This window comes from Palaemon carinicauda, chromosome 8, assembly GCF_036898095.1.
Source record: "Palaemon carinicauda isolate YSFRI2023 chromosome 8, ASM3689809v2, whole genome shotgun sequence".
In the NCBI taxonomy this organism is placed as follows: domain Eukaryota; kingdom Metazoa; phylum Arthropoda; class Malacostraca; order Decapoda; family Palaemonidae; genus Palaemon; species Palaemon carinicauda.
The window spans coordinates 7,447,106-7,473,220 of NC_090732.1; the positions used below are offsets into that span (position 1 = coordinate 7,447,106).

The 26,115-nt window shown below is 40.5% G+C and overlaps 1 protein-coding gene across 1 annotated transcript; it reads left to right on the forward strand.

The window, feature by feature from the left end:
* The first annotated feature begins 1,098 nt into the window (after nucleotides 1–1,098).
* On the forward strand, nucleotides 1,099–14,639 carry mRpS10 (mitochondrial ribosomal protein S10). The gene is made up of 5 exons (XM_068377703.1): nucleotides 1,099–1,256; nucleotides 3,517–3,681; nucleotides 12,612–12,751; nucleotides 13,730–13,928; nucleotides 14,522–14,639. The coding sequence occupies exons 1-5, from the start codon at nucleotides 1,206–1,208 to the stop codon at nucleotides 14,576–14,578; spliced, it is 612 nt and encodes a 203-aa protein (XP_068233804.1). The 5' UTR covers nucleotides 1,099–1,205; the 3' UTR covers nucleotides 14,579–14,639.
* Nucleotides 14,640–26,115: the final 11,476 nt, after the last annotated feature.

The window sequence follows — 26,115 nt, forward strand, 5'->3', positions numbered from 1 at the left end:
AATCAAAATGGCGAACATATGGCTACAAACAAAAGTAATGCTGTATATGGTAAATAATCTTTAAAAATCAGATTAAAATTATTTGGAGTTACATTAAAGCTAAAAAAACGAACACTATATTAGTTCTAAACTCTAAATAATAAAGGTTAGTTAGAATAATTCAAGTTGAAGTTCTTTTTAGGCCTACAGTTATCTATAAGCATATTATGACATGTTTTGATGTTACTGATTTTAAAATATTTTATTGTTAATTTCTTCTTGTATCGTTTATTTATTTCCTTATTGCCTATCCTCACTGGCCTATTTTTCCCTGTAGGAGCCCTTGAGCTTACAGCATCTTACTTTTGCAACCATGGTTGTAGCTTGGCTAGTAATAATAATAATAATAATAATAATAATAATAATAATAATAATAATAATAATAATAATAAAATAACTGTAAGAACAACTTTAACTTGAATGATTTTAAATAATCTTTTTATTTTGAATAAAATATTTATGGTTAAGTGGATCGTGAAACTTTATATACAACAGGACATATTTAATTAAAATAAAAGATAAGTTATAAAGTTAAGATACAAGTTAAAATTACTGTATAAACATCAAAACTGTATATATATATATATATATATATATATATATATATATATATATATATATATATATATATATATATATATATATATAAAACTATATCGGATATTTCAGAAGAAATGTCAACAGTGAATTGTGATGGTAATATTAGTATTATTATTATTATTATTATTATTATTATTATTATTATTATTATTATTATTATCATCATTATAATTATTATTATTATCACTAGCTACGCTACATCCCTAGCTGGAAAAGTAAGGTGCTATAAGCCCAAGGGCTTCAACAGGGAAAAATAGCCCAGTGAGAAAAGGAAATAGGGAACTAAATAAACGATATAAGAAGTAAAGAACAAATAAAATAAAATATTTTTAAAACATTAACAAGATTACAACAAATATTTCATAGTAAATAAACTATAAAAACACTTAAGTCAGCTTGAATTTTTTATAATACATGTAACACCTGTAAGATGGAAACATTTTAGAGCCTAAAGGTAGAGAAGGGCTGTTACAGAGGCATAACCCTCGAGTCCACCACCGTCATCAAAATCCAATTTACCTTTTACAATATTTTATTCTATTGTGTTTCTGCCGTAAATATTAACAATGACGAGTATTTTAACAGGTGCTCTCCTCGATGTCAAAAGCAAATATACTGTAAGTAGGCTTAGGTCATTTTAATGTAATAGTCTAACATGAAAAAAGTCTTATTTGCTACCATAGTTTAGCCTAACTTCTAAACGATGTTCAATATAAGTCTGCTGTATTGTCTGTCTGGCTACTGTACCATGTAGACTATAAATAATAAAAGCCATTTTCACCCCAAAACATGTTCAAATAGATGGGGTGTATAGGGGTCACATGTATGTATGATGACGGCTGATTAAGAATATAGCAGGGTAAAGAGGCTCACAGGGCGTTAGGTAAGGACACGGCATGCAGGTTAGGTTATGGGGGAAAGTTTAGTTTAGTTGGTGTCCATATTTTATGCTCGGAGGAACTGGCCACTGATATACAAAGCCTCCTATAACTGTCCTATTTTCAACCCTATCACTCAGAATACGGCAATTTAAGAGGAATGTTAGGCAAGTAGGTGAGGGCACGGCTTGTAGGTTAGGTTAGGTTGGGAAGTTTATGCAAAGTTAAATTTTGGGTCAGTATGGATTTTTTACGAACAGGTTTCACACTTCATCACATTTGCCTCGTAGGGCGGCAGTGCCATCAGTGTACTCCAGGCATTACTCAGGCCCATGAAGCATTCCTTTAGCCTCGAGCTGCACTTGCTTCCGTTCCCCTTCCTCTCTTAATTCTTGCTGTCCAACTTGGCCACTAAATGGCCCCCATTGCTGGACTTTAGAGCCTAAATTCATAAATCCATTCCATTTCACCCTCTCCTATTGGGTAAAATTATATTACAGTACAGTAACCCTAATGAAGAAATTGAGAGGTGTTCTTGGTGTATTTTTAAGGTACTTTGAATAATTATGATTAAAATATTTGGCAGAAATCACTATTTGTCAAATTATGGATTTTTTAAGAATTCTAGTAGTGAATCCAATACAAGTGAACCTAACCTACGGTTCCCCACCTAACCTAACTAACGAATTGTATCCTTACCTACCTGCTTAGAATTCTGTGTCCTTAACTTATCCTAAAACAAATCTGTGTTTAATTTCTTAATAGCTTCACTGCTGAAACTTGGATTTTCATACATACTGTATGTCCTAGTTTAATCCGGCCTTAAAACATGACATGTAAATTTTTCATCAATTAACTTAACACTTCTCATCCCCTTCAAAAGAACAATGTTCCCAACAAACATATCTTGTTTAGATGAGTAGCAAATGAGAACAATTTCAAATTTGTCATTTTCATAGTCAGAGATGGTTTCCAACTATTAGAGCCTAGATACATGTCTACTGTAGGCTCTAAAACATTTAAATATGCGGCCTCGAGACTATACATTAGGCTCCCACAAGACATCTGAATAATTGAAGATATTAAAGCTTTCAAGAGGAAACTGAAGACTTTCTTATTCTGCGAGTGTTTTGACAGTGATGATCAAACAGTAAGCGAATAAAATGCATTGTGAAATGTTAAATGCTCCCGAATGAACATCATAAAACGACCGTGGAGGTCCTGTAGAGAGTGGGGTTCTCCTGCTGTGCAGGACCAGATAAGTAGCCCTTGAAGTAAAAGTAAATTAAAGCTAGCATTAGTTTGTTGTGGAGGTAGGAGGTTGGTCAAGAAAAAGTCACCTGACAGTAAAAATGTCTCTGACTGGTGATTGAAAATGTTCTCAGTACTAATAATACAGAATATTAGGAATCAAAGTCGGGACAGAACACTACCTATAGTGAATTTTATTAAGTTTTCAGGGGCTTCCCATGTCAGGCGAGAAGATAAAGACAAAACTTATATTGTTTTTATAAGAATAAAAGGGAATTACTGTAAAAGGGAACTTTTAGCAGAAATAAGTTTCTAGGGTTAGTAGCAGCTGACTACGTATAGGATATGGGATTCAAAATAGTGGATTTGGAGAGATTTGTTCAATTATGTCATTTACTATGTCATAACTAATACTGCACTTTAATATATTTTATTATAAAACCAATTATTGTTTAATTTTATATTAATACTAATAGTAACATTATTAATAATAATATTAATAATCAATCTTTACTTGCTAAAGTACATGTGAAATATTTTATGGGTTTATATACAGTAAACAATGACATTAATATCATTAAAGAAAAATTGTTTCTTAATGCTGAAAAAATCAGTATTTTTTTTAGATGTTTTTTAAAGTTTTAGTCTGCAGTCTAAAATCATTTGATGTATTTTATTAGTTTTTTTGAAAAAAATAATTCATTACTGCAATGAATTTCTAACTATAAATATTATATTACATTTCCAGCTATCAAGATTACTCGGGCGATGCATTGCGCAAAAGTACTTCAGCCAAGTAGCTCCTGGACCAGGCTCCTTATATGAAAACCAAATATGTCGTCCTACAAAACACAATGTCTTGACAGCACTTTCAATAAGATACCCTCACCAAAAATATTCTCAATATTCTTATGTAAGTAAATTAAAAAGATTTGATTACCATATAGTATTGTTATAAAGAAATTTATATTACTGAATCTGACCTAGCAGTCCTCATGCTTTAACCATGTTGTGTTTTCTCTCTCTCTCTCTCTCTCTCTCTCTCTCTCTCTCTCTCTCTCTCTCTCTCTCTCTCTCTCTCTCTCTCTCTCTCTCTTTTTTTTTTTTTGACTGACAGCAGTTGGGAGACAACATTAGAATCATTGATAATATGGTAGTGCCTACTAAGACGTTGGTCTCTAAAAGGCAAAGTTTTTAACAAGAAGGATTTTAAGGCCATGACTGGACACAATCTAATTTCGTCTGCGTAGGGGCAAGTATCAAAACTGGGCCCATACCTGTAGACTGAGAGGCAGAAGCAATAGGAGCTACAATAGCAGCAACACTCAAATGAGGAACATAAAGGGGAGGAAAAATGGTTTTTTAAATATTTAACTTAGCCGGTGAATATATAGCTGCAACTCTGTTGCTCGACAGACAAACTGTACAGAAAAAAACTCGCCAGCGATCGCTATACAGGTTGCGGGTGTGCCCAACAGCGCCATCTGTCGGCCAGATACCAAGCTCTATGTAAACAAAGACTCAATTTTCTCTCTGTCGACGTGTCGACAAGACGTACTTTACTCGCTGTTGAAACCTGGAGTTTTTCCCATCATCGTTGGTGAAGTACTATATTCTGGTTTGAGCTTTCGCAGTGCAGGTGTTTTATCTTCATCTTAAATCTTGAACTCGTTTTGGATAGATTTAATTATGGTGACAAAGAGAGTATGGACTTTCTTTCACTTTTAAATGGCCGACCCTTCCCTTAGACGGAAGTGGGTTTAGGCTTTTAGTAATTATCTTATCACGTTATAAATTAATTATAGATTTTCCTCTATATATTTTATATCTCTCTGCCTTTATTAGGCCTCTTCGATTAACTTTCCATTTATTATAAACATATAAAAATAAATTTTAATGTTTTGTTTATATGCGACCTTTCCTGAGAGTAGGCGGTCCTAACTTGGAAACCGAAGTTTAACAACGTTGAGCCCTTTGCAATCGTAAATAGCTTTTAAAGAGCTAATGATTTAAAACCTTTTAAATGAATATTTTTAATAAATATTTTATGAAAGAATTTCTTTGAATAGTCTTCGTACTGTTTTCAAAGATGAACTAACGTTTAGTTTATTTATACTACGCAGTTTGCGCTCTATCGTTACGATAGAGAGAGAGAGTATCACGGTTTCACTTTGCAGAAAGAGTAAATCGATTCTGACGTTTTGTTCATTATTCTTTCAAAGCTTAAATGTTTTAAATTCTTTTTTAAAGGAACTGTTTAATTGAAAAACCTTTCAGTTTTTTCCTTTGGTCAAATAACATGTTTTTTTGACGAAATGTAATTGGGCTCTTCTCTTAGGTGCGAAATCAAGAGAGAAAGAGAGAGAGAGATAGAGACGGAGGGAGAGAGAGGAGAGAAAACGTTCCGTTCAAGCGGGTAACGTTGTTCTCGAGTTACTCTCGTCCCTAGTCTCTGTACGGGGAGAAAGGATAAAACGTTTTTAGTTTTTTATTCTCGTCCCCAGGCTATGTGCGGTGAGAGATTGAAAACGTAGTTTATATGAACTAGTGTTTAGTCTCTTTCCCAGCCACTGAATTTTTTATCTTAAAATATGTTTTCTGTTTTTTGCTGGTATTAATGAGCTTGCATTATACGACTGATTTCGCAATTACTACCTTTTAATGAAGGGTAGAATTGCGTGTTTCAGATAGAAATCAGTAAAAGTTTCGATTTCAGTGAAATAAGTGCAAAACAGAAAATCGAAGTGATAAAGTGATATTGCGCAAAGTGTTACAGTGTTGCGTCCGAGGGTTCGTCTGTTCGTGCCTGTCGTTCACCTAGTCCGGGACCTCTTGCAAGCTCCCAAACAGGGGAGAAGTAATGTCGAACGACTTATGGGTTCGAGAGGCCTTGATCAACGAACAGACGTTTCCCTCTATGGTATCGGGTGTATCTTACCAAGATCTCCCCTACCATAAGACGAGAGAGACGTTTTTTCTCCTCGTCATCCGAAGGCTTTTCGCATAAGAAACCTGTCACAAGGTTTCGAAGCCCTTAAGCGAAAGTCAGTCCTTTCAGGACAGGTCCAGCGTCCTGGTTACAACCATTAGGACAGCTCTGACCCTATGCAGTCATCGGATAACTGCTCGCCGCATAACAAAAGCGTAACACAGACTCCGAGAGTCTTTTTTGTTGGCAAAGTGTTGCGGTCACAGACGTTACCCTCGTCTCTTACCACAACCATTTCCGTTGATCCTTAATGGGTTGTACGGCAAGACATGCAGAATATGCTTGCCTCCCTTATGGAAGACTATTCTGCCGATTAGTCCGTTGAGTCTAGCCGTTTATCTCATTGATATCCTGGCTTTCAGCCAACCTAACGTTCCTTTGTGCTTCCTGTTGACGTTGGCGTAGCTAAGTCACGTCAGTCAGGTTGTTTAGAACCACACTCGATGCGGTCTCGTGTGGATTTTCAGCCGCATTTGGACGTTAGGCCACTTGCTGATGCTCCTGTTGACGTTCAAGACGTTCGCTAACAATCGGAGTTGACTTGTTTTGACGCTGTGCGTCAACCTCCGCATTCTAGAGTTGTTTTGACTGCTCAGTCTAGGCAGTCAAAGCAGTCTCGAGTGGACGCTGTGCGTCCTCACGCACCTGTTGTGGTTGACAGTTCAGTTGTTGACAGTTCACAGACTGTCAAGCAGTTACATGACGTTGCGTCCTGGTCCGCTACTAATGCACCAGTGAGTGTGGACTCTGCTTGTAAAGCATTGCCACCACGGTAGGTCTCTCCCTTGCTTGAGACTCAGCTTTTATCGGACAAGGTTCCTGTAGATGAGGAAGTTGCTGTTCCCCCTCCTACTGATATTACCTTGAGGACTCTGTCAGATGGAGAGGAGCCTAAAGCTGCTTAGCCCTCTATGGACTTTAATTAAATCATGATGATTTTTTTTTAAGGATCTTTGTCCGGATCTTTTTGTAACTGCTGCTCCTCGTTCGCCTAAACGTCAGAGCTTACACTAGGCCTAGCTACTTCGAAGCCGTTGTTTTTAAGCTAGTGCTCTCTCGCTCTCCTAGAGAGCTTTACGTTTGCTAGGCGACTGGTTTATCACCAGGAGGAGTTTGGGGGATACAGCCTTTGCTTTCCCTTCTTTTAAACTGGCTTATAGAGTGAGAGTCTGATATGATACGAGAGAAGTTCTCGGCTTGGGAGTTCATGCCTCTGCCCAGATAGACTTCTCAAATCTCGTAGACTCTCCCTGGCGCCTGGCCAGGAGACGCTCCAAGTTTTTTACAGGTCAACTTCACAGCTGTTTTCGAGCCTTTGAAGTTTTGCTGTACAATTATGTCATGCATAAACAAGGCTTTCAGGGATGGAAAGCGGTACCGCCTCAGTCGCTAACCCCGTCTGTTGCCGCACCTGCTCCCGTAGACCCTAAATGGGCTTTACTGCAAGACATGCAGTCCAAGCTTGCGTCCTTGATAGAGGACTTTAATGCGGAGAAGGTTGCTGCCGAACCTTCTGGCCAACAACCTTCCAACCGGTCGGTTATGCGTCCTGTTGACGCTGAGGTAACCTTCTCGCGTCTGCCAGTTGAGGTGGTTCCTCCACCGATGCGACCCAGTGTGGGTTGCCAGCCGCACGTTGACGTTAAGCGACGCTCGGAGGTGGTTGTTGACGTTCAGGACGTTCAACAACCAGCAGAGGTGACTTGTTTTGACGCAGTGCGTCAACCTCAGCAACCCGTTATGGTGTTGACTGCACAACCCAGACGGTCTAGACAGTCTCGGGTGGACGCTGTGCTTCCTCGCGCACCCATGGTTGTTGACAGTTCACAGACTGTGCAGCAGTTCCATGATGTTGCGTCCGGCTCCGTCACGCATGCACCAGTGCGACCGGACTCAGCGAGCCAGACGTTGCCCACTCCGTTGCCGTTTCCTCATCAGTTTTCGGATGAGGAACTATCTGATGAGGACGTTGCTGAACAACAAGACGATCAGCCCCCAGAATAGATCAAGCCCTGGTATCCATCCAGAAGATGCTGAAGAAGGAACGCTGCTCAGTCAGGCTGTGGATGAGTCTGGTAGGGACGCTGTCATCCGTGGAACAATTTGTGTCACTAGGAAGACTACACCTCCGTCCTCTTCAATACCATCTAGCTTTTCACTGGAAAAAGGACAAGACGCTAGAAGCGGTCTCGATCCCGATTTCCGAAAAGATAAAGTCTTGTCTGACTTGGTGGAAGGACAATATCAACCTAAGAGAGGGTCTTCCCCTGGCTGTTCAGACTCCCAACCACGTTCTCTTCTCGGACGCATCGGACGTGGGCTGGGGCGCGACACTAGACGGTCGGGAATGCTCAGGACTGTGGAACTCAAGTCAGAGGAGCATGCATATCAACTGCAAGGAGCTGTTGGCAGTACATCTGGCCTTGAAAAGCTTCAAGTCTCTCCTTCGAGGCAAAGTGGTGGAAGTAAACTCAGACAACACCACGGCCTTGGCGTACATCTCCAAACAAGGAGGTACCCACTCACTGACGTTGTACGAGATCGCAAGGGACCTGCTCATCTGGTCAAAAGGTCAAGACATCTCCCTAGTAACGAGGTTCATCCTAGGCAACTTGAATGTCATAGCAGATTGTCTCAGTCGGAAAGGGCAAGTAATTCCAACAGAATGGACCCTCCACAAGGATGTGTGCAAGAGACTTTGGGCCACTTGGGGCCAACCAACCATAGATCTCTTTGCAACCTCGCTGACCAAGAGGCTTCCAATCTATTGCTCCCCAGTCCCGGACCCAGCAGCAATACATATAGATGCCTTCCTCCTAGATTGGTCACATCTGGATCTCTACGCATTCCCACCGTTCAAGATTGTCAACAAGGTACTGCAGAAGTTCGCCTCTCACGAAGGGACAAGGTTGACGTTAGTTGCTCCCCTCTGGCCCGCGAGAGAATGGTTCACCGAGGTACTTCGATGGCTAGTAGACGTTCCCAGAAGTCTTACTCTAAGGGTGGACCTTCTACGTCAGCCTCACGTAAAGAAGGTACACCAAAGCCTCCTCGCTCTTCGTCTGACTGCCTTCAGCCTATCGAAAGACTCTCGAGAGCTAGAGGCTTTTCGAAGGAGGCAGCCAGTGCGATTGCTAGAGCAAGGAGAGCATCCACCATTAGAGTCTACCAATCGAAGTGGGAAGTCTTCCGAGACTGGTGCAAGTCAGTTTCTGTATCCTCGACCAGTACCTCTGTAGCTCAAATAGCTGTTTTTCTCTTATACCTGAGAAAAGGACGATCCCTTTCAGCTCCCACTATCAAGGGCTACAGAAGCATGTTGGCATCGGTCTTCCGGCATAGAGGCTTAGATCTTTCCAACAATAAAGATCTTCAAGACCTCCTTAAGTCTTTTGAGACCACCAAGGAGCGTCGTTTGGCTACCCCTGGTTGGAATTTAGACGTGGTACTAAGATTCCTCATGTCAGACAGGTTTGAGCCGCTACAATCAGCCTCCCTGAAAGATCTCACTCTAAAGACTCTTTTCCTGGTATGCTTAGCCTCAGCTAAAAGAGTCAGTGAGATTCATGCCTTCAGCAAGAACATCGGATTTTCGTCAGAAAAAGCCACCTGTTCGCTACAACTTGGTTTTCTAGCCAAAAATGTGCTGCCTTCTCGGCCTTGCCCTAAATCTTTCGATATTCCCAGCTTATCGGAGATTGTAGGCAATGAACTAGAAAGAGTCTTATGCCTTGTGAGAGCTCTTAGTTCTATTTAAAGCGTACCAAACCTTTACGAGGCCAATCTGAAGCTTTATGGTGTTCAGTTAAGAAACCATCTTTGCCTATGTCAAAGAATGCTTTATCATACTTTATCAGACTGTTAATACGAGAAGCTCATTCACATCTGAGTGAGGAAGACCGAGCTTTGCTTAAGGTGAAGACGCACGAAGTTAGAGCTGTTGCAACTTCCGTGGCCTTTAAGCAAAATAGATCTCTGCGAAGTATAATGGACGCAACCTATTGGAGAAGCAAGTCAGTGTTCGCGTCTTTTTATCTAAAGGATGTCCAGTCTCTTTACGAGGACTGCTACACACTGGGACCATTCGTAGCAGCAAGTGCAGTAGTGGGTGAGGGCTCAACCACTACAATTCCCTAATTCCAGATCCTTTTAATCTTTCTCTTGAAATGTTTTTTAATGTTGTTTTTATGGGTTGTCCGGAAGGCTAAGAAGCCTTTCGCATCCTGGTTGATTTGGCGGGTGGTCAAAGTCATTTCTTGAGAGCGCCTAGATTAAGGGTTTGATGAGGTCCTGTTGTATGGGTTGCAACCCTTGATACTTCAGCTCCTAGGGGTCGATCAGCATCCTAAGAGGATCGCGAGGCTCCGTAAGGAAGACGTACTTATAAGGCAGAGTAATCGTTCAAGTCGACTTCCTTACCAGGTACCTATTTATTTTGTTTTTGTTATTTTGATAACTTCTAAAATGAAATAAAAACTCTTAGCTCATAAAATGTAAACATATATTACTGGTCTCTACCCACCATCCTGGGTGTGAATCAGCTATATATTCACCGGCTAAGTTAAATATTTAAAAATGATATTTTAATTATAAAATAAATTTTTGAATATACTTACCCGGTGAATATATAAATTAAATGACCCTCCCTTCCTCCCCAATAGAGACGCAGTGGGACGAGGAGAAAATTGAGTCTTTGTTTACATAGAGCTTGGTATCTGGCCGACAGATGGCGCTGTTGGGCACACCCGCAACCTGTATAGCGATTGCTGGCGAGTTTTTTTCTGTACAGTTTGTCTGTCGAGCAACAGAGTTGCAGCTATATATTCACTGGGTAAGTATATTCAAAAATTTATTTTATAATTAAAATATCATTTCTGCTTCAGAAGTATAAAGGCAGGAGTCAAGAGATTCCACAACTGCCTGTGCCAATGAAGGAGGTAACATGGAACTTGCTGAGGTATGAACATGAGTAGCCACTTGTGGAAGTGCATGGCTAAAAGCAGGAGCAAATTCAGGATCATGTTATATACAAACCCAAGGGCAGGAATAAAAATAGGCACAGAAGTCTTAAAACTCAAAGGATTCAGGAATGTGCTGATTGATTGAGCTGTGGCAGTGCGAAACAAGCAAGAAGGCTCATAAACAATGTCAGACAAAGATAATGAAACAAAAAGAGTTGAAAGCCAACAAATATATCTTGCAGCCTGTAAACTATCCAAAGTTTTCAGGAATACTGATGCAGTAACAGTGGCTGTTGATAAATCAAAGATTTCACACACTTTCCATAATCTTCCTTAAAGAGAAGTGTTTACAGATAGGTTCTGTTCTCTAGTGTTCGCTGCAGACAGGACTAGTGTTATGGCAAACTAAAAACTGGACACTGACGCACACTATTACAATAGCAGTATTCAAATTTCTTACAATTTCCTTTAGCATAAAATTCTTGCTGAACAATAGCTTGAACTTGATGAAGAATTTTAGGAAGAGACTATGATGGTGAAAGGAAACAGGAATAAAAGAAGAAGAGGGATACGTAAGGTTGGAGGGAGAAAGAACAATAATTGAAATCTAATCATCTGAAAAGTTGAATTAAATCGTTTGCTCACCAATCCTCATATTTGATAAGGGATAACATCTCACTATTAGAAAACCCATGACAACCCTCACATCTGTTCTTTAAATTGCAAACCTGACCTCCACATTTTATACACATTGAGGGAGGGTCATACTTGATAACACAATGCTGCGTTTTGCTTATTGTAACAAAATGAGAAGATATTTAAAAAATTATTCAAATTACAAGTAATGATGGCAACCCCGTAGAAAAGTCTTTGTCTTGTAATTCAGAATAAACTTTTGAACACACTACAGAATTTGCATCTCAGTCTTGGTATGGAATCTGTGTTTGCCCCTTAGTAGCAAGATGCAAAAAGGCTGGTTGTAAACAAGTGTTAGGAATTCAGGCCTGTTAATGAGAAGATAAACAAAGCCAACGGGCGCGTTAATGAGAAGATAAACAAAGCCAACGGGCGCGTTAATGAGAAGATAAAGCCAACGGGCGCATTAATGAGAAGATAAACAAAGCCAACGGGTGCGTTAATGAGAAGATAAACTAAGCCAACGGGCGCGTTAATAAGAAGATAAACAAAGCCAACGGGCGCGTTAATGAGAAGATAAACAAAGCCAACGGGCGCGTTAATGAGAAGAAAAACAAAGCCAACTCATTTCCCCACTTTTTTTTTTTTTTTGTCAAGCTCCTACCTGAAGTAAGTATATGTATATAGGGGAATATTATTTAAAATAATAAAAACAATTTAAGGGATAAATGGAAATTATATACAGTAATACACCGCTTTACAATGTTAACTTTTTCCAAGCGAACTGTCATAGGTTAGAATTTTGCCTTATAAAGTGACATATAATCTCTGTACTTGTACTTAACGTGAAAAAGTACTTACGACCTAACATTTTATAATACAGTATCAGATACCTACATTAATGAGCTTCCATGTAAAGTATCATATGATGCTTCATCGTTATTGTACAACTTAAATCAATGTAAAATCAGGTAATGTAGAGTAAAGTGGATTTTATCTTTGTATTTAATACTGAAGGATGAACGGCATAAAGCCTAAAACGACGTACTGTATTGCTGTACAGTATACTGTACTCTATAGGCAATCAGGAAATCCTTCCCAAAACTATCATGGAAAAAATTTAGGATTTCGTAAGCCAAACTTACTGCGTTTTAGAATTATTCAAAATAAATCTTTTGCTTCACTTTACATTTAAGTGTTGCTCATTGTATTTTCCTCACATACCTTTCCCAATGATTATGTATTTTCTTTTTTTAGGATTTAGCTCCAGCAGAGCCTGATAAACTGTACAGTATGGTAGAAGTTGAATGTAGAGGGCATGAACCAGCAGTCCTTCGTTCATACCTAACTTTTGTATCTACAGCTGCTAGCCATTTGGATGTCAATTTACAAGAAGTGTAAGTATTTTTGTATATTTTAATTTGTATAAACTAATGATGGGTTATCATTTTTTATTGATGGAGCATACTATGTCAAGCATGTTTTTTTATTTAGATTTAATGTTAAAACAGGACAGTATAACATTGCAATGTAGACCTGGCATCTTGTATGATGCTAGAGGTTTTATTGACAAGTGGAAATGAAATTATGAAAATGAAAATGAGAGGAGTGTAATTTGCAATCAACAACAAAAGCACTACAATATACATTATGTAGCTATTTCAAGACAATAGCAGAAGGAAAGTAAAATTAGGTTCTAGAATCAGAAAGTCATTAAGAAAAAACTGAAGATTTCATTAAGGATTAGGCTGACCTTAGGAAGTGGTTGACATTTGAGCATTGAGAACCATTTAGGCTTAGGCTGACCTTAGGAAGTGGTTGACATTTGAGCATTGAGAACCATTTAGGCTTAGGCTGACCTTAGGAAGTGGTTGACATTTGAGCATTGAGAACCATTTAGGCTTAGGCTGACCTTAGGAAGTGGTTGACATTTGAGCATTGAGAACCATTTAGGCTTAGGCTGACCTTAGGAAGTGGTTGACATTGGAGCATTGAGAACCATTTAGGCTTAGGCTGACCTTAGGAAGTGGTTGACATTGGAGCATTGAGAACCATTTAGGCTTAGGCTGACCTTAGGAAGTGGTTGACATTGGAGCATTGAGAACCATTTAGGATTAGGCTGACCTTAGGAAGTGGTTGACATTGGAGCATTGAGAACCATTTAGGCTTAGGCTGACCTTAGGAAGTGGTTGACATTGGAGCATTGAGAACCATTTAGGCTTAGGCTGACCTTAGGAAGTGGTTGACATTGGAGCATTGAGAACCATTTAGGCTTAGGCTGACCTTAGGAAGTGGTTGACATTGGAGCATTGAGAACCATTTAGGATTAGGCTAACCTTACCATAATCTTTATTGAGCTTTTTGTTATTTTATAGTGAATGGCCCAAGAAACATATCGTAAGATGGACTTTATTGAAATCAATACACATCTACAAGAAACATCGTGTCCAATATGAAATTCGCACTCATTTCCTGATCATGAGGTTTGTGAAGCTGACGGGGTCCACTGCTGATACTTTCTTAGAGTACATTCAGCGAAACCTGCCAGAGGGTATGGCAATGAAAGTTACAAAGGTAAGAATTATTTTCTAATTACAATACAGGACTTTCTTACAACAAAAATTAATTCTTAATTGTACATCCTATCTCAGCCAGCCAAGCTGTATTATTATTATTATTATTATTGTTTTAGTATGATTAAGATTATTTGTTATTATTATTATTATTATTATTTATTACGTATTACTTCTTACTTGCTCTTATCGCAGCCAGCCAAGCTGTATTATTATTATTATTATTATTATTATTATTATTGTTCTATGATGATTATGATTATTATTATTATTAATATTAATATTAGTAATAATAATTATTATTATTATTAATATTATTATTTATTATTATTATTTATTGTTATTTATTTAATATTATTTATTATTTATATTATTATTATTATTAGCTAAGCTACAACCCTAGTTGGAAAAGCAGGATGCTATAAGCCCAAGGGCTCCAATAGGGAAAAATAGCCCTGTGAGAAAAGGAAACAGGGAAAAACTAGATGAGAAGTTTAAATGTGCAATTAATGTAGTTTTCTGATGGTTATTGGTATATAAAATTCTATATGGAAACTGTTGAATTATTAATTTTCTCAATTTACATCTTTACAGCATGAACTTCAAAAACTTCCCGAGCATGTGACACCATCGTCAGAAGTTATTCAGTAGTAGAAACTCCTAAGCATTAAACTTAAAGTTGCGTATGTTTGTAAATAAAAGTAAATGAGTACCTCGTGTTTATTTTATTGCCTAAGTTTTATAATTATAAAACTTTTTCTTCCATCATGATTTTGATACTTAGTACTCTAACCGAATGATTTTTCAGCTGTTTGCACATGGGTACTGAATGGCCTTCCAGGTCCCAGTAACAGACGAGATTGATAAATCTAATCCAATCCTTCAGACAGGCTCAAAGAAAGAACCAGTAATCTATTCTGGTATAAGAGTTGGGATGGCAAGAGCTTAAACATGCAAACCGATGGATTTTCATTAATAAGATTAAATTTTCTTTTCCAAAAAATGTCCTTTGTTTTAACTAAATACCATCAGTAGACATTGGCTTTGGTAACAATTTAGGTAGGATGGAGTTGTGATAAAATACTTATCACTAGGTAAGTGCGGAGGTTTATGACTTTGAATAGAAATATTCAGCAGACAGAATCTACTATTGTAGATTAACAAAGAGTCTCATAAGGAACAAAGCCTTGTTAGTGAAGTCTGGAACTATAACTGTAATAGTTATCATAGAATAGTGTACAGTAAACTAGTTTCCACCTCAAGGAATTAAAGAAGCCAAACTAAATGTTGCTGAAAGAGAGTACAAGTACAACAAATAAGAGGAGAGGTCCATGTGTCTTCTCTTGCCGTGAGGTGATAGCTATATTTCATCTGACAATAACTTGCTTGTCACCCTGATTGGCTGATGAAGAGGATAACATGCAAGGGAATTAATATGATGTAAAATCAATAATGAGAATAACCATAATTAACCTTGAATGTAGAAACTGAGCAATCTTCCATAATAAGTTCAAATTAGCTGGGTTGTCTCTTATTGTACATAAGATCAGACCTTCAATACTGTACTTCATCTAAATTGGGCATTTAGGTTATGAAAATGGAAGGCGATCCATGGAGTACATGATGAGTGACATTAACGCAAGAATCATTCTTTTCTTTTTATTCATCCTTTTAAATGACCTAACTTATCTAACATTCATGAGTTTGAATTTCCAATTTGCCTGATTCCAACACACCTCTATCTCTTTCCCCAACCTTCCATTCCTCACCTCCCACTAAAGCCTGTATCTTTATCTAGTATTTATGACAGTCTCATTGAATTCTTCAATAATAATAAAATTCAACCGTCAAAAACGATGTATTTATGGTATACTCTTTAGGCTGGTTAAAATACACATGATTAACTATCAGATAAGATCCAAGAAAGTAGAATGAGGTGGTATGGTCATGTCATGAGAAGAGATGAACAGTATATTAGGAGGAGAATGATGGAAATGGAGGTACAGGGAACGAGAAGGAGAGGGAGACCAAAGCGAAGGTGGATGGACTGTATCAAGGATGACCTTCGATCAAAGGGATTAACCGGTGATGAAGTGTGGGACAGAGGGAGAAAGCTGACCAGGAACATCGACCCCACATATTAGTGGGAGAAGATGTAGACAAAGAAGAAGATTTATGGGTTTAGCTGCCAGGCAGTATGGGAACAAAGCTAAAGTTATATTCAGACGTGACCATCATGGCATGTTATTTCTGTATTGTCTTTATAAGAGTTGAGGTACCCTGGCCATAAGCCCTAATTCTCCCAGACCCTATATGGACATCGTTACCTGTTTACTGTCATCGACTGCCATTCCCACAGAAACTGCAATGTCTGACTCATGTACATCTGTATTACTCTGAGGATGGATAGCGAGATTTGGTATCCCTGACTAATTTTAGCCAAGGGATTCAACAACCACAGGTCTAGTACATTCCAAAGATGGAATTGATGTAAAGAGAGTAGCATCATCTGCATAAGCAACAAGCTTTTTTCAATATTAAACTTACCCGATAATCATGTAGCTGTCAACTCCGTTGCCCGACAGAATTCTATGGAGGGATACGCCAGCTATCACAATACTAGAAGGGGGTGTATTTACCAGCGCCACCTGTGGCCAGGTACTCAAGTACTTCTTGTTGACACCTCCTCAATTATTCCTCTGTCGTGCTTCCGGCAAGACGTTCTGGGATACGCTTATGTTCTTGGAGTATTTTCACGACTTTGGTGAAGTATTTCTCTTTGATTTCGGCTGTCGCTTTACTGGAAAACTTCTATATTAGCTTAGTTAGCTTTTGGAATTAATTTGATTAATTTTGATTATTTTTGGTGACGAGAGAGTATGAACTCTCGTTCACCTTTCAATGGCCGACCCTTCCCTTAGACGGAAGTGTTGGTGTCTAAGAGAGTATAGACTCTCTTTCTTAATTTTGCTTAACAAAGTTATAGATTTATTTTATATCTCTCCGCCTCTTATAGGCCTCTTCGATTAACTTCCTTTTATTATAAACTCATTAAAATTAATTTTTATATTTGTTTATATTCGACCTTCCTAATAATAGGCGGTCTTTTACCGAAGTTAATAAACTTTGAGCCCGTCATTTCGGTTTTACCTGTTAACATATTATGCTATTTCCGCCACAGAGTTTGAAAGATTTTCTTTGACAGTCTCGTACTGTTTTCAAAGCTGAACTAACGTTTTGTTTTGTCTCTGCAGTTGTTGACGTTCAGAACGTTCAACTTGCACTCTATCGTTACGATAGAGAAAGAATGTTCACGGTTTCACGTTGCAGTAAGAGTAACCGTGTCTAGCGTTTTGTTCATTCTTTCTTAACTTAATGGTTTTGATCCTAATAAAGGAACTTTTCAGTTTTTTCCTTTAACAATAATATGTTTTAACGATATATATGATTGGGCTCTTCTCTCAGGTTCTAAGTCAAGAGAGAGAGAGAGAGAGAGAGAGAGAGATAGAGACGGAGGGAGAAAGAGGATAAACGTTTCATTCAAGCCTGCCAGGCGTACGAGTAACGTCATTATCGATTTTTGCTCTTCTCCCTAGTCTCTTTAGGGGAAGAAACTAAACGTTTCTAGAGTGATCTAGTGTTTAGTCTCTTTCCAACCACTGATTTATCTTTCATTAGATTTTTCTGTTACATTGTAATTCTGTTTTCGCAATTACTAACTTTGAGAAAGGATAGAATTGCGTATTTCAGGTACAAACCACTTAAGTTTCGAGTTCAGTGAAATAAGTGCAAACAGAAATCAAAGTGATAAGTGATTAGTGCGTGAGGGTACTTTTGTGCGCGCCAGTCGTCCTCCCAGTCCGGGACCTCTTGCAAGCTCCCAAGCCCAGGGGAGAAGCAATGTCGAAGGGCATAAGGGTTCAGCAGGCCTTGATCGGCGCACAGAAGTATTCTCGGTGGTTGTGGGCGTGTCTTACCGAGACCGTCACTCCCACCCGCAGACGATTGAGCCCTTATTTTGCTCGTCTGCAGAAGAGATTAGGGGAGAAAATAAAGGCAGAGTAACGCTGGTCTCAGGTCTCAAGACTTCTTAAACGTTAAGTCCAGACCTATGCCAGACGTACGAAGTTAAAGTTCACAACCCGAATGCAGTCGTTGGGTTAGCTCTGACTCTCCTAAGTCATCAGTTGATTACACTCCGACTTAGAGGAGTAAGGTTCTGCCACAACAGATCTCTGCTGTTAAGGCTTTACCTCAGCAGAACTTAGTGTCTACCGACCCCAAGTTAACTCTACTGCAGTCCATACAGTCACAACTTTCGGTCTTGATGCGTGAGTGTCGGGCTGAGAGTGTTGCACCGCCTGCACTCCCTCCACCTGTTCTCGCTGCACCTGTGCTCGCCCAGCCTGCACCTGCTCCGCCTGGTCGCAGCACCATCTGCCAGGCGTACGATGTTGTGAACTCTACTACAGTCCATGCAAGCACAGTTTTCGGACTTGATGAGTGAGTGTCGGGCTGAGAGTGTTGCTCCACCGCCTCCGCCTACACTCCCTCCTCCTACACTCGCTCCGCCTGATCACAGTACCATCTGCCAGGCGTATGATGTTGTGGACTCTACTACAGTCCATGCAAGCACAGCTTTCGGACTTGATGCGTGAGTGTCGTGCTGAGAGTGTTGCACCTCCTGCACCTGTGGTGCACCAACCTCCTGCACCCGTTCAGCCTGTGCTGCACCCGCCTGCACCGGTGGTGCACCAACCTCCTGCACCCGTTCAGCCTGTGCTGCACCCGCCTGCACCGGTGGTGCACCAACCTCCTGCACCCGTTCAGCCTATGCTGCACCCGCCTGCACCGGTGGTGCACCAACCTCCTGCACCCGTTCAGCCTGTGCTGCACCCGCCTGCACTCGCTGCACCCAGTCGCAGCTCCATCTGCCAGGCGTACGATGTTGAACCACTTTCGGAGTTTGCTGTTCACAGTGTTGTTCAGCCTCAGCCTTCTTTAAGGCAACCCTTGCTTTGGGATCAGGAGAGTTACACTCTTCCTCCTCCTCCCCTTGCTGCTCCTCCAGTGGTGCAACTCTCGGTTGGGGTACAACAACCTCTCCCCTCCGTGAGTCTGTCTGCTCAACCAGCGCTGCACCGAGTTCAACCCTCATCTAGGCAAGCTCATCTACACCATGCACTTGCGCCTCAGGAGCCTCAGCTTGCTAGAACTTTACCTTGTTCTGCGCAGCCTCAACCTTCTCATGCTCCACTCATCTCTCAGGGACAGGAACGGACTACTCCGCCTCCGTCCTCCGCTCAGCTGGTACAATCCTTGGGTGCAACTCTTGCTAGGAGTCAACCTCCTTCACCCTTGCACCTGCCTTCTGCTCCGTCTGTTGTTCAGCCTATGCAGTCTGAACCTCAGGTTTTCCCTCAAGTTGAGGAAACCTCTGTTGTTGTTCCAGCTCGTTCTGACTCTGCTGTTCAGCATACCATGGTTTAAACCCCATGCAAGCATGCATTAAGCACTCTAGCACTGGTCATGGAATTTCTGAGAAATGTTAAACGCCATGCACACGCTCTGCTTTCCTTTCAGCAGGCTCTGCTTACAGCAGGCTCTACTTCCTACATGCTCAGCATTCAGCATGCTCTGCATTCAGCATGCTCTGCATACAACATGCTCTGCATACAGCATGCTCTGCATTCAGCATGCTCTGCATACAGCATACTCTGCATACATCATGCTCTGCATACCTTACCGCATGCTTCTCAACACATCTTGGGTTGTTGCCAACTCACTAGACTGTCAAGCAGTTTCATAACGTTGCCTTCTAGTCTGCTGCTTTGCACCAGTGAACCCTCACTCAGAGAACTTAGCTTTTCTAGGATAAGGTCCCTGTAGATGAGAAAGTTCTTTTCTCCCTCCTTCTGATATTCCCTTGAGGACTCTGTCATTTGGAGGGAGCCTTTAGCTGCATAACCTCTTATGGACTTTTATTTAAGCATAACATGCTTACAGGGAAGGTAATGGTTACACTTCAGCCGCTAATCCCGTCTGTTACCACACCTGCTCCCATAGACCTTGAGCTGTGTTGCATGACATGCAGTCCAAGCTTAGTCCTTGTTAGAGGATTTTTTTGTTTACGGAGTCAATGTGTCACGGGGAAGACGTTCAACAACCAACAGAAGGGACTTGTTGTGACGCAGTGGGCAACCTCAGCAACCCGTTAAGGAGTTGTCTGTACGACCCAGACAGTCTAGACAGATTCGGGTTGTCACTGTACTTCCTCGCTTGCCCATGATTGACAGTTTACAGACTGTGCAGCAGTATCATGATCTTGTGTCCGGCTCCGTCAGACGACTGGCTTTTAAGAGCTCCCTCAAGTCGTCGCTGTCTGGAGATTTTCAAATGGACTATGGATCTGACCAAGGAACTGGGCCTCCTGGTCAATTTTGAGGAGTCTCAGCTCGTTCCATCCCAGACCATTGTCTCCTTGGGTATGGATCTTCAGAGTCGAGCTTTTCGGACTTGTCCGTCGGCCCCAAGGATCTTCCAAGCCCTAGAAGGCATCCAGAGCATGCTGAGAAGGAACCGATGCTTAGTCAGGCAGTGGATGAGTCTAACAGGGACACTTTCATCGCTGGCCCTGTTCATCGAGTTAGGGAGACTCCACCTCCGCCCCCTTCAGTATCATCTAGCTGCTCACTGGATAAAGGACATGACGCTAGAGACGGGCTCAGTTCCTGTTTCCGAAGAGATGAGGTCTACTCTAACGTGGTGGAAGAACAGCATTCTTCTCAAGGAAGGTCTACCATTGGCTGTTCAGTCCTCCACCACCGTCTCTTCTCGGACGCATCGGACACGGGCTGGGGTGCGACACTGGACGGACAGGAATGCTCGGGAACATGGAATCAGGAGCAAAGGACACTTCACATCTATTGCAAGGAGTTGTTGGCAGTTCATTTGGCCTTGATAAACTTCAAGTCCCTCCAGCTTAACAAGGTGGTGGAGGTGAACTCCGACTACACCACAGCCTTGGCTTACATCTCCAAGCAGGGAGGGACTCATTCGAGGAAGTTGTTCGAGATCGCAAGGGACCTCCTCATTTGGTCAAAAGATCGAAAGCTCACGCTGGTAACGAGGCTCATTCAGGGCGATATGAATGTCATGGCAGATCGCCTCAGCCGGAAGGGTCAGGTCTTCCCCACAGAGTGGACCCTTCACAAGAATGTTTGCAGCAGACTTTGGGCCCTGTGGGATCAGCCAACCATAGATCTATTCGCTACCTCGATGACCAAGAGGCTCCTCTTGTATTGTTCTCCGATTCCAGACCCAGCAGCAGTTCGCGTGGATGCCTTTCTGCTGGATTGGTCCCATCTCAATCTGTATGCATTCCCGCCGTTCAAGATTGTCAACAGGGTACTTCAGAAGTTCGCCTCTCACAAAGGGACACGGCTGACGTTGGTTGCTCCCCTCTGGCCCGCGAGAGAATGTTTCAATGAGGTACTGCAATGGCTGGTCGACGTTCCCAGGACTCTTCCTCCTAGAGTGGACCTTCTGCGTCAACCTCACGTAAAGAAGGTACTCCCAACCTCCACGCTCTTCGTCTGACTGCCTTCAGACTATCGAAAGACTCTCAAGAGCTAGAGGCTTTTCGAAGGAGGCAGCCAGAGCGATTGCCAGAGCAAGGACGACATCCACTCTCAGAGTCTATCAGTCTTTATGGGAAGTCTTCCGAAGCTGGTGCAAGGCCAATGCAGTTTTCCTCAACCAGTACCAATGTAACCCAGATTGCTGACTTCCTGTTACATCTAAGGAACGTAAGCTCCCTATCAGCTCCTACGATCAAGGGTTACAGAAGTTTGTTGGCAGCGGTTTTCCGCCACAGAGGCTTGGATCTTTCCTCCAACAAAGATCTACAGGACCTCCTTAGGTCTTTTGAGACCTCAAAGGAACGTCGGTTGTCCACTCCAGGCTGGAATCTAGACGTGGTCCTAAGGTTCCTAATGTCATCAGGATTTGAACCGCTCCAATCAGCCTCTTTTAAGGACCTCACATTAAAAAACTCTTTTCCTCGTGTGCTTAGCAACAGGTAAAAGAGTAAGTGAGATCCACGCCTTCAGCAGGAACATAGGTTTCACATCTGAAACGGCTACATGTTCCTTACAGCTCGGTTTTTTGGCTAAAAACGAGCTTCCTTCCCGTCCTTGGCCTAAGTCGTTCGAGATCCCAAGCCTGTCCAACATGGTGGGGAACGAACTGGAGAGAGTACTTTGCCCAGTTAGAGCTCTTAAGTACTATCTAAAGGTCAAAACCATTACGAGGACAATCAGAAGCCTTATGGTGTGCTATCAAGAAGCCTTCTCTACCAATGTCTAAGAACTCAGTTTCTTACTACATCAGGCTTCTGATTAGAGAAGCAAATTCTCATCTGAAGGAAGAAGACCTTGCTTTGCTGAAGGTAAGGACACATGAAGTGAGAGCTGTGGCTACTTCAGTGGCCTTCAAACAGAACCGTTCTCTGCAGAGTGTTATGGATGCAACCTATTGGAGAAACAAGTCAGTGTTCGCATCATTCTATCTCAAAGATGTCCAGTCTCTTTACGAGTACTGCTACACCCTGGGTCTATTCGTAGCAACGAATGCAGTAGTAGGCGAGGGCTCAGCCACTACATTCCCATAATCCCATAACTTTTTAACCTTTCTCTTGAATACTTTTTATGGGTTGTACGGTCGGCTAAGAAGCCTTCCACATCCTTGTTGATTTGGCGGGTGGTCAATTCTTTCTTGAGAAGCGCCAAGGTTAAAGGTTGTGATGAGGTCCTTTAGTATGGGTTGCAGCCCTGTATACTTTAGCACCTTTGAGTTGATTCAGCCTCCCAAGAGGAACGCTGCGCTCAGTAAGGAAGACGATCTTATTAAAGGCAGAGTAACGGTTCAAGTCGACTTCCTTACCAGGTACTTATTATTTCATTGTTATTGTGGATAACTGATTATATGAAATATGGGATACTTAGCTATCCTTTAATCTTGTACACTGGTTTTCACCCACCCCCCTGGGTGTGAATCAGCTACATGATTATCGGGTAAGTTTAATATTGAAAAATGTTATTTTTATTAATAAAATAAATTTTTGAATATACTTACCCGATAATCATGATTTAATCGACCCTCCCTTCCTCCCCATAGAGAACCAGTGGACCGAGGAATAATTGAGGAGGTGTCAACAAGAAGTACTTGAGTACCTGGCCACAGGTGGCGCTGGTAAATACACCCCCTTCTAGTATTGTGATAGCTGGCGTATCCCTCCATAGAATTCTGTCGGGCAACGGAGTTGACAGCTACATGATTATCGGGTAAGTATATTCAAAAATTTATTTTATTAATAAAAATAACATGTTTCCAATGCCAAATTACTTATCATGCTTGCATAATATGAAGAGTAATGGGCTGAGAGCAATACCTTGTGAAACATCAGGCATTAAATTACCTAAGTCTTTATAATGCTTGGGTGTTGAAAAAACTTGAGGTTATGAAGGAAAGAATAGATAAAAAGTTTAATCTTCTAAGTCTAAAGGGTTGGCTTAACAATGATGTCACACCTCAGGAGAATAGAAATTCTTATTTGACGTAGATAACTACTACATCACTTGCCATGATTATCATTCTTGAATAATGTGCTATTTAGAAAGTTTTGTTAACTTTTTTATGGATGTTATTAGGTACTGTTCTCTTCCAGCATAGGAACAAGTGCAATTGTGTTGTCAAATCCTAGAAAACAAAGGTATAAAATTGACGGCAATGGGCTTTTTGTCAGTGGTCAACATTTGAAAAACTCCTTGATAAAAACAAGATGAAGTTTGATGAATGGATGACCAACTAAGTTGTTCCATGAAAGATGGTGTTCTATCCTTCAGGAAATGGAATTTCAAGAGCAATATTCATAGATGTTAATTTTGTCTGAGTACTTATTTAGCATTCCTGCTCATAATGCTAATGTTCAGTGTGTGATTTCAGCAGACTTATGAATGAAACAAGTTGGATATGACTTATGTAGAAGCTACCTGTACTGTACTGTATCTTACAAGGCACATTAAACCTTAATTTTCAGTTTGTGAATTTTATAGGCAGGTGCTAAATAATAAGGACCTATTAAAAATATCACTAGAGACCTATAAGGATATAGGTTCAAGTTTCTCAGCATATAAATTTCTTATTTCTTGCTTTCACTTATGTGAAAATTGTCTCTATATTTTCATAATGTGTTGGTGTGGGTATGTATGTAGGTATAAATTTATGATATATGGTGGGACATTTCAGTGTCAAGGATTACATATCTTGTAATCTGGCAACCCTACATAACCATTTTCTGTATTCATACTGCTTTCAGATGGTAGCAGTAAACAAGTTTGTGCTCACTTTGACAGGTTATTGTCGATTGAGCATATTCTACTGGTTTGTTCCTGATTTAAGTGTTTCTCTGAAATTTCTTGATGAAACATTTGAATGATGAAGTCTCACTTGACACCCTTACAGCCTTTTTGAAATAAATTTGTTTTTAATTAAATTTTAAAGAATAATAAGTCATTCATATTTTTCGAAGAATTCATATGTAAATGTTTATGGCTTATGCATTAGTATGCACTTAGTTGTGGGGAATTTTTTAATAAATTTCCATTTTTGATACTATTGTGTATTATGAATCAATCCATCTCTTCATTGCAATTATAGTAATGGATACTTTCAAGGGCTCGTATACAGTATTGTGCTACATGGCCCGAATTTTATACATTCAATCCCACACAGGTTGAAAATAGAGATATTTGGGGACAAATTAGTAGAAAGGGACAAGCAGTCAAATGATCCTTTATGTGGTTAGAACAAAAGATCATCTTAACTCAAGAAGAACGATCAATTCAGAACCATTTGGCAATAGCCTGAATGATGGGATTTATAACTGCCACATAGTGTCCCTCAAGCCTGGTGAGGTGTCATATCCTGATGAGGTTCATACAAAGATATCCAAACCCCTTGAATAGTTAAGGCTAATTTGGATTACCTGAGAACTGGAGGGTATCGACTTTGCTGAAATATGTGCATGAAGAGCATGTGAATAATCAAATCCTCATATGGAAGCCTTTATTCACCCAGACATATCACATTCAAAAGTAGTATATTCTAGTCATTAACTCCAACACGAGATAATTATAACACTAAAGGCTCTGTTGATGAAAGAACTACGGTACAGAAACTTTTGTGGCTACTTATTGCCTCAACAAAAGTGTTTGCATCTAAACTACTATCTTTATTGATAGACATCTTCCTTGTAGCTTCTTCTTTGTTGGGAAAAAATTTGCAAATGTAACCAATACAATATGGATTAGCGGAGCCAACTAAGGACAAATTACAGGCAATGGAACTTGCTGTGGTAATGTCCTTTTCCCTAAGTGGAAGAGGTCCTAGTTGACAGCCAGGTACTAACTGGACCTAGATCGACGGAGAAAAAAAAAGAAACCCTTTTTGACTGGTAAAGGTAACTTTTGGCTCTGCCCGTCCTGTTGGAGGGGAAAATTGCAATCACTAACATTGATTTTTTTTTTTTTTTTGTAAAGCATTACCTATGCTTTCTTGGAAGTCATGGTAGCAGTTTTGGTTCTAGTTATGTTTTATCTGCCAACCATAATTCCTTTTAGAACCATTGATAAAATACCAGGGATAAAAGTCATAACGACGTACCTAGAGAGAGAGAGAGAGAGAGAGAGAGAGAGAGAGAGAGAGAGAGAGAGAGAGAGAGAGAGAGAGAGAGAGTTTGCCATTTAACCCACAAAAGGGGAAACCTAATGCCTAAATATTAATGCTGTTGATGATGATGAGTAAGAACGGTCATGTATCCCAACTATAATGCTTGATAATCCAAGAAACCTTCTAATCTCTTCAAACTTTTCTTTAGAGTTGTGGTGGCCGATGTGGTAACGTCCCTGACTAGTGAACACCAAATTGGGATTCGAGTCCCGCTCAAACTCGTTAGTTTCTTTGGTCGCTGCAACCCCACCATCCTTGTGAACTAAGGATGGGAGGTTTGGAGAAGCCTATTGGTCTATGTGCTGACTCATCAGCAACCATTATCTGGTCCTAGCTTGGTTGGAGAGGGGGCTTGGGCGCTGATCATAGCATATGGTCAGTCTCTAGGGCATTGTCCT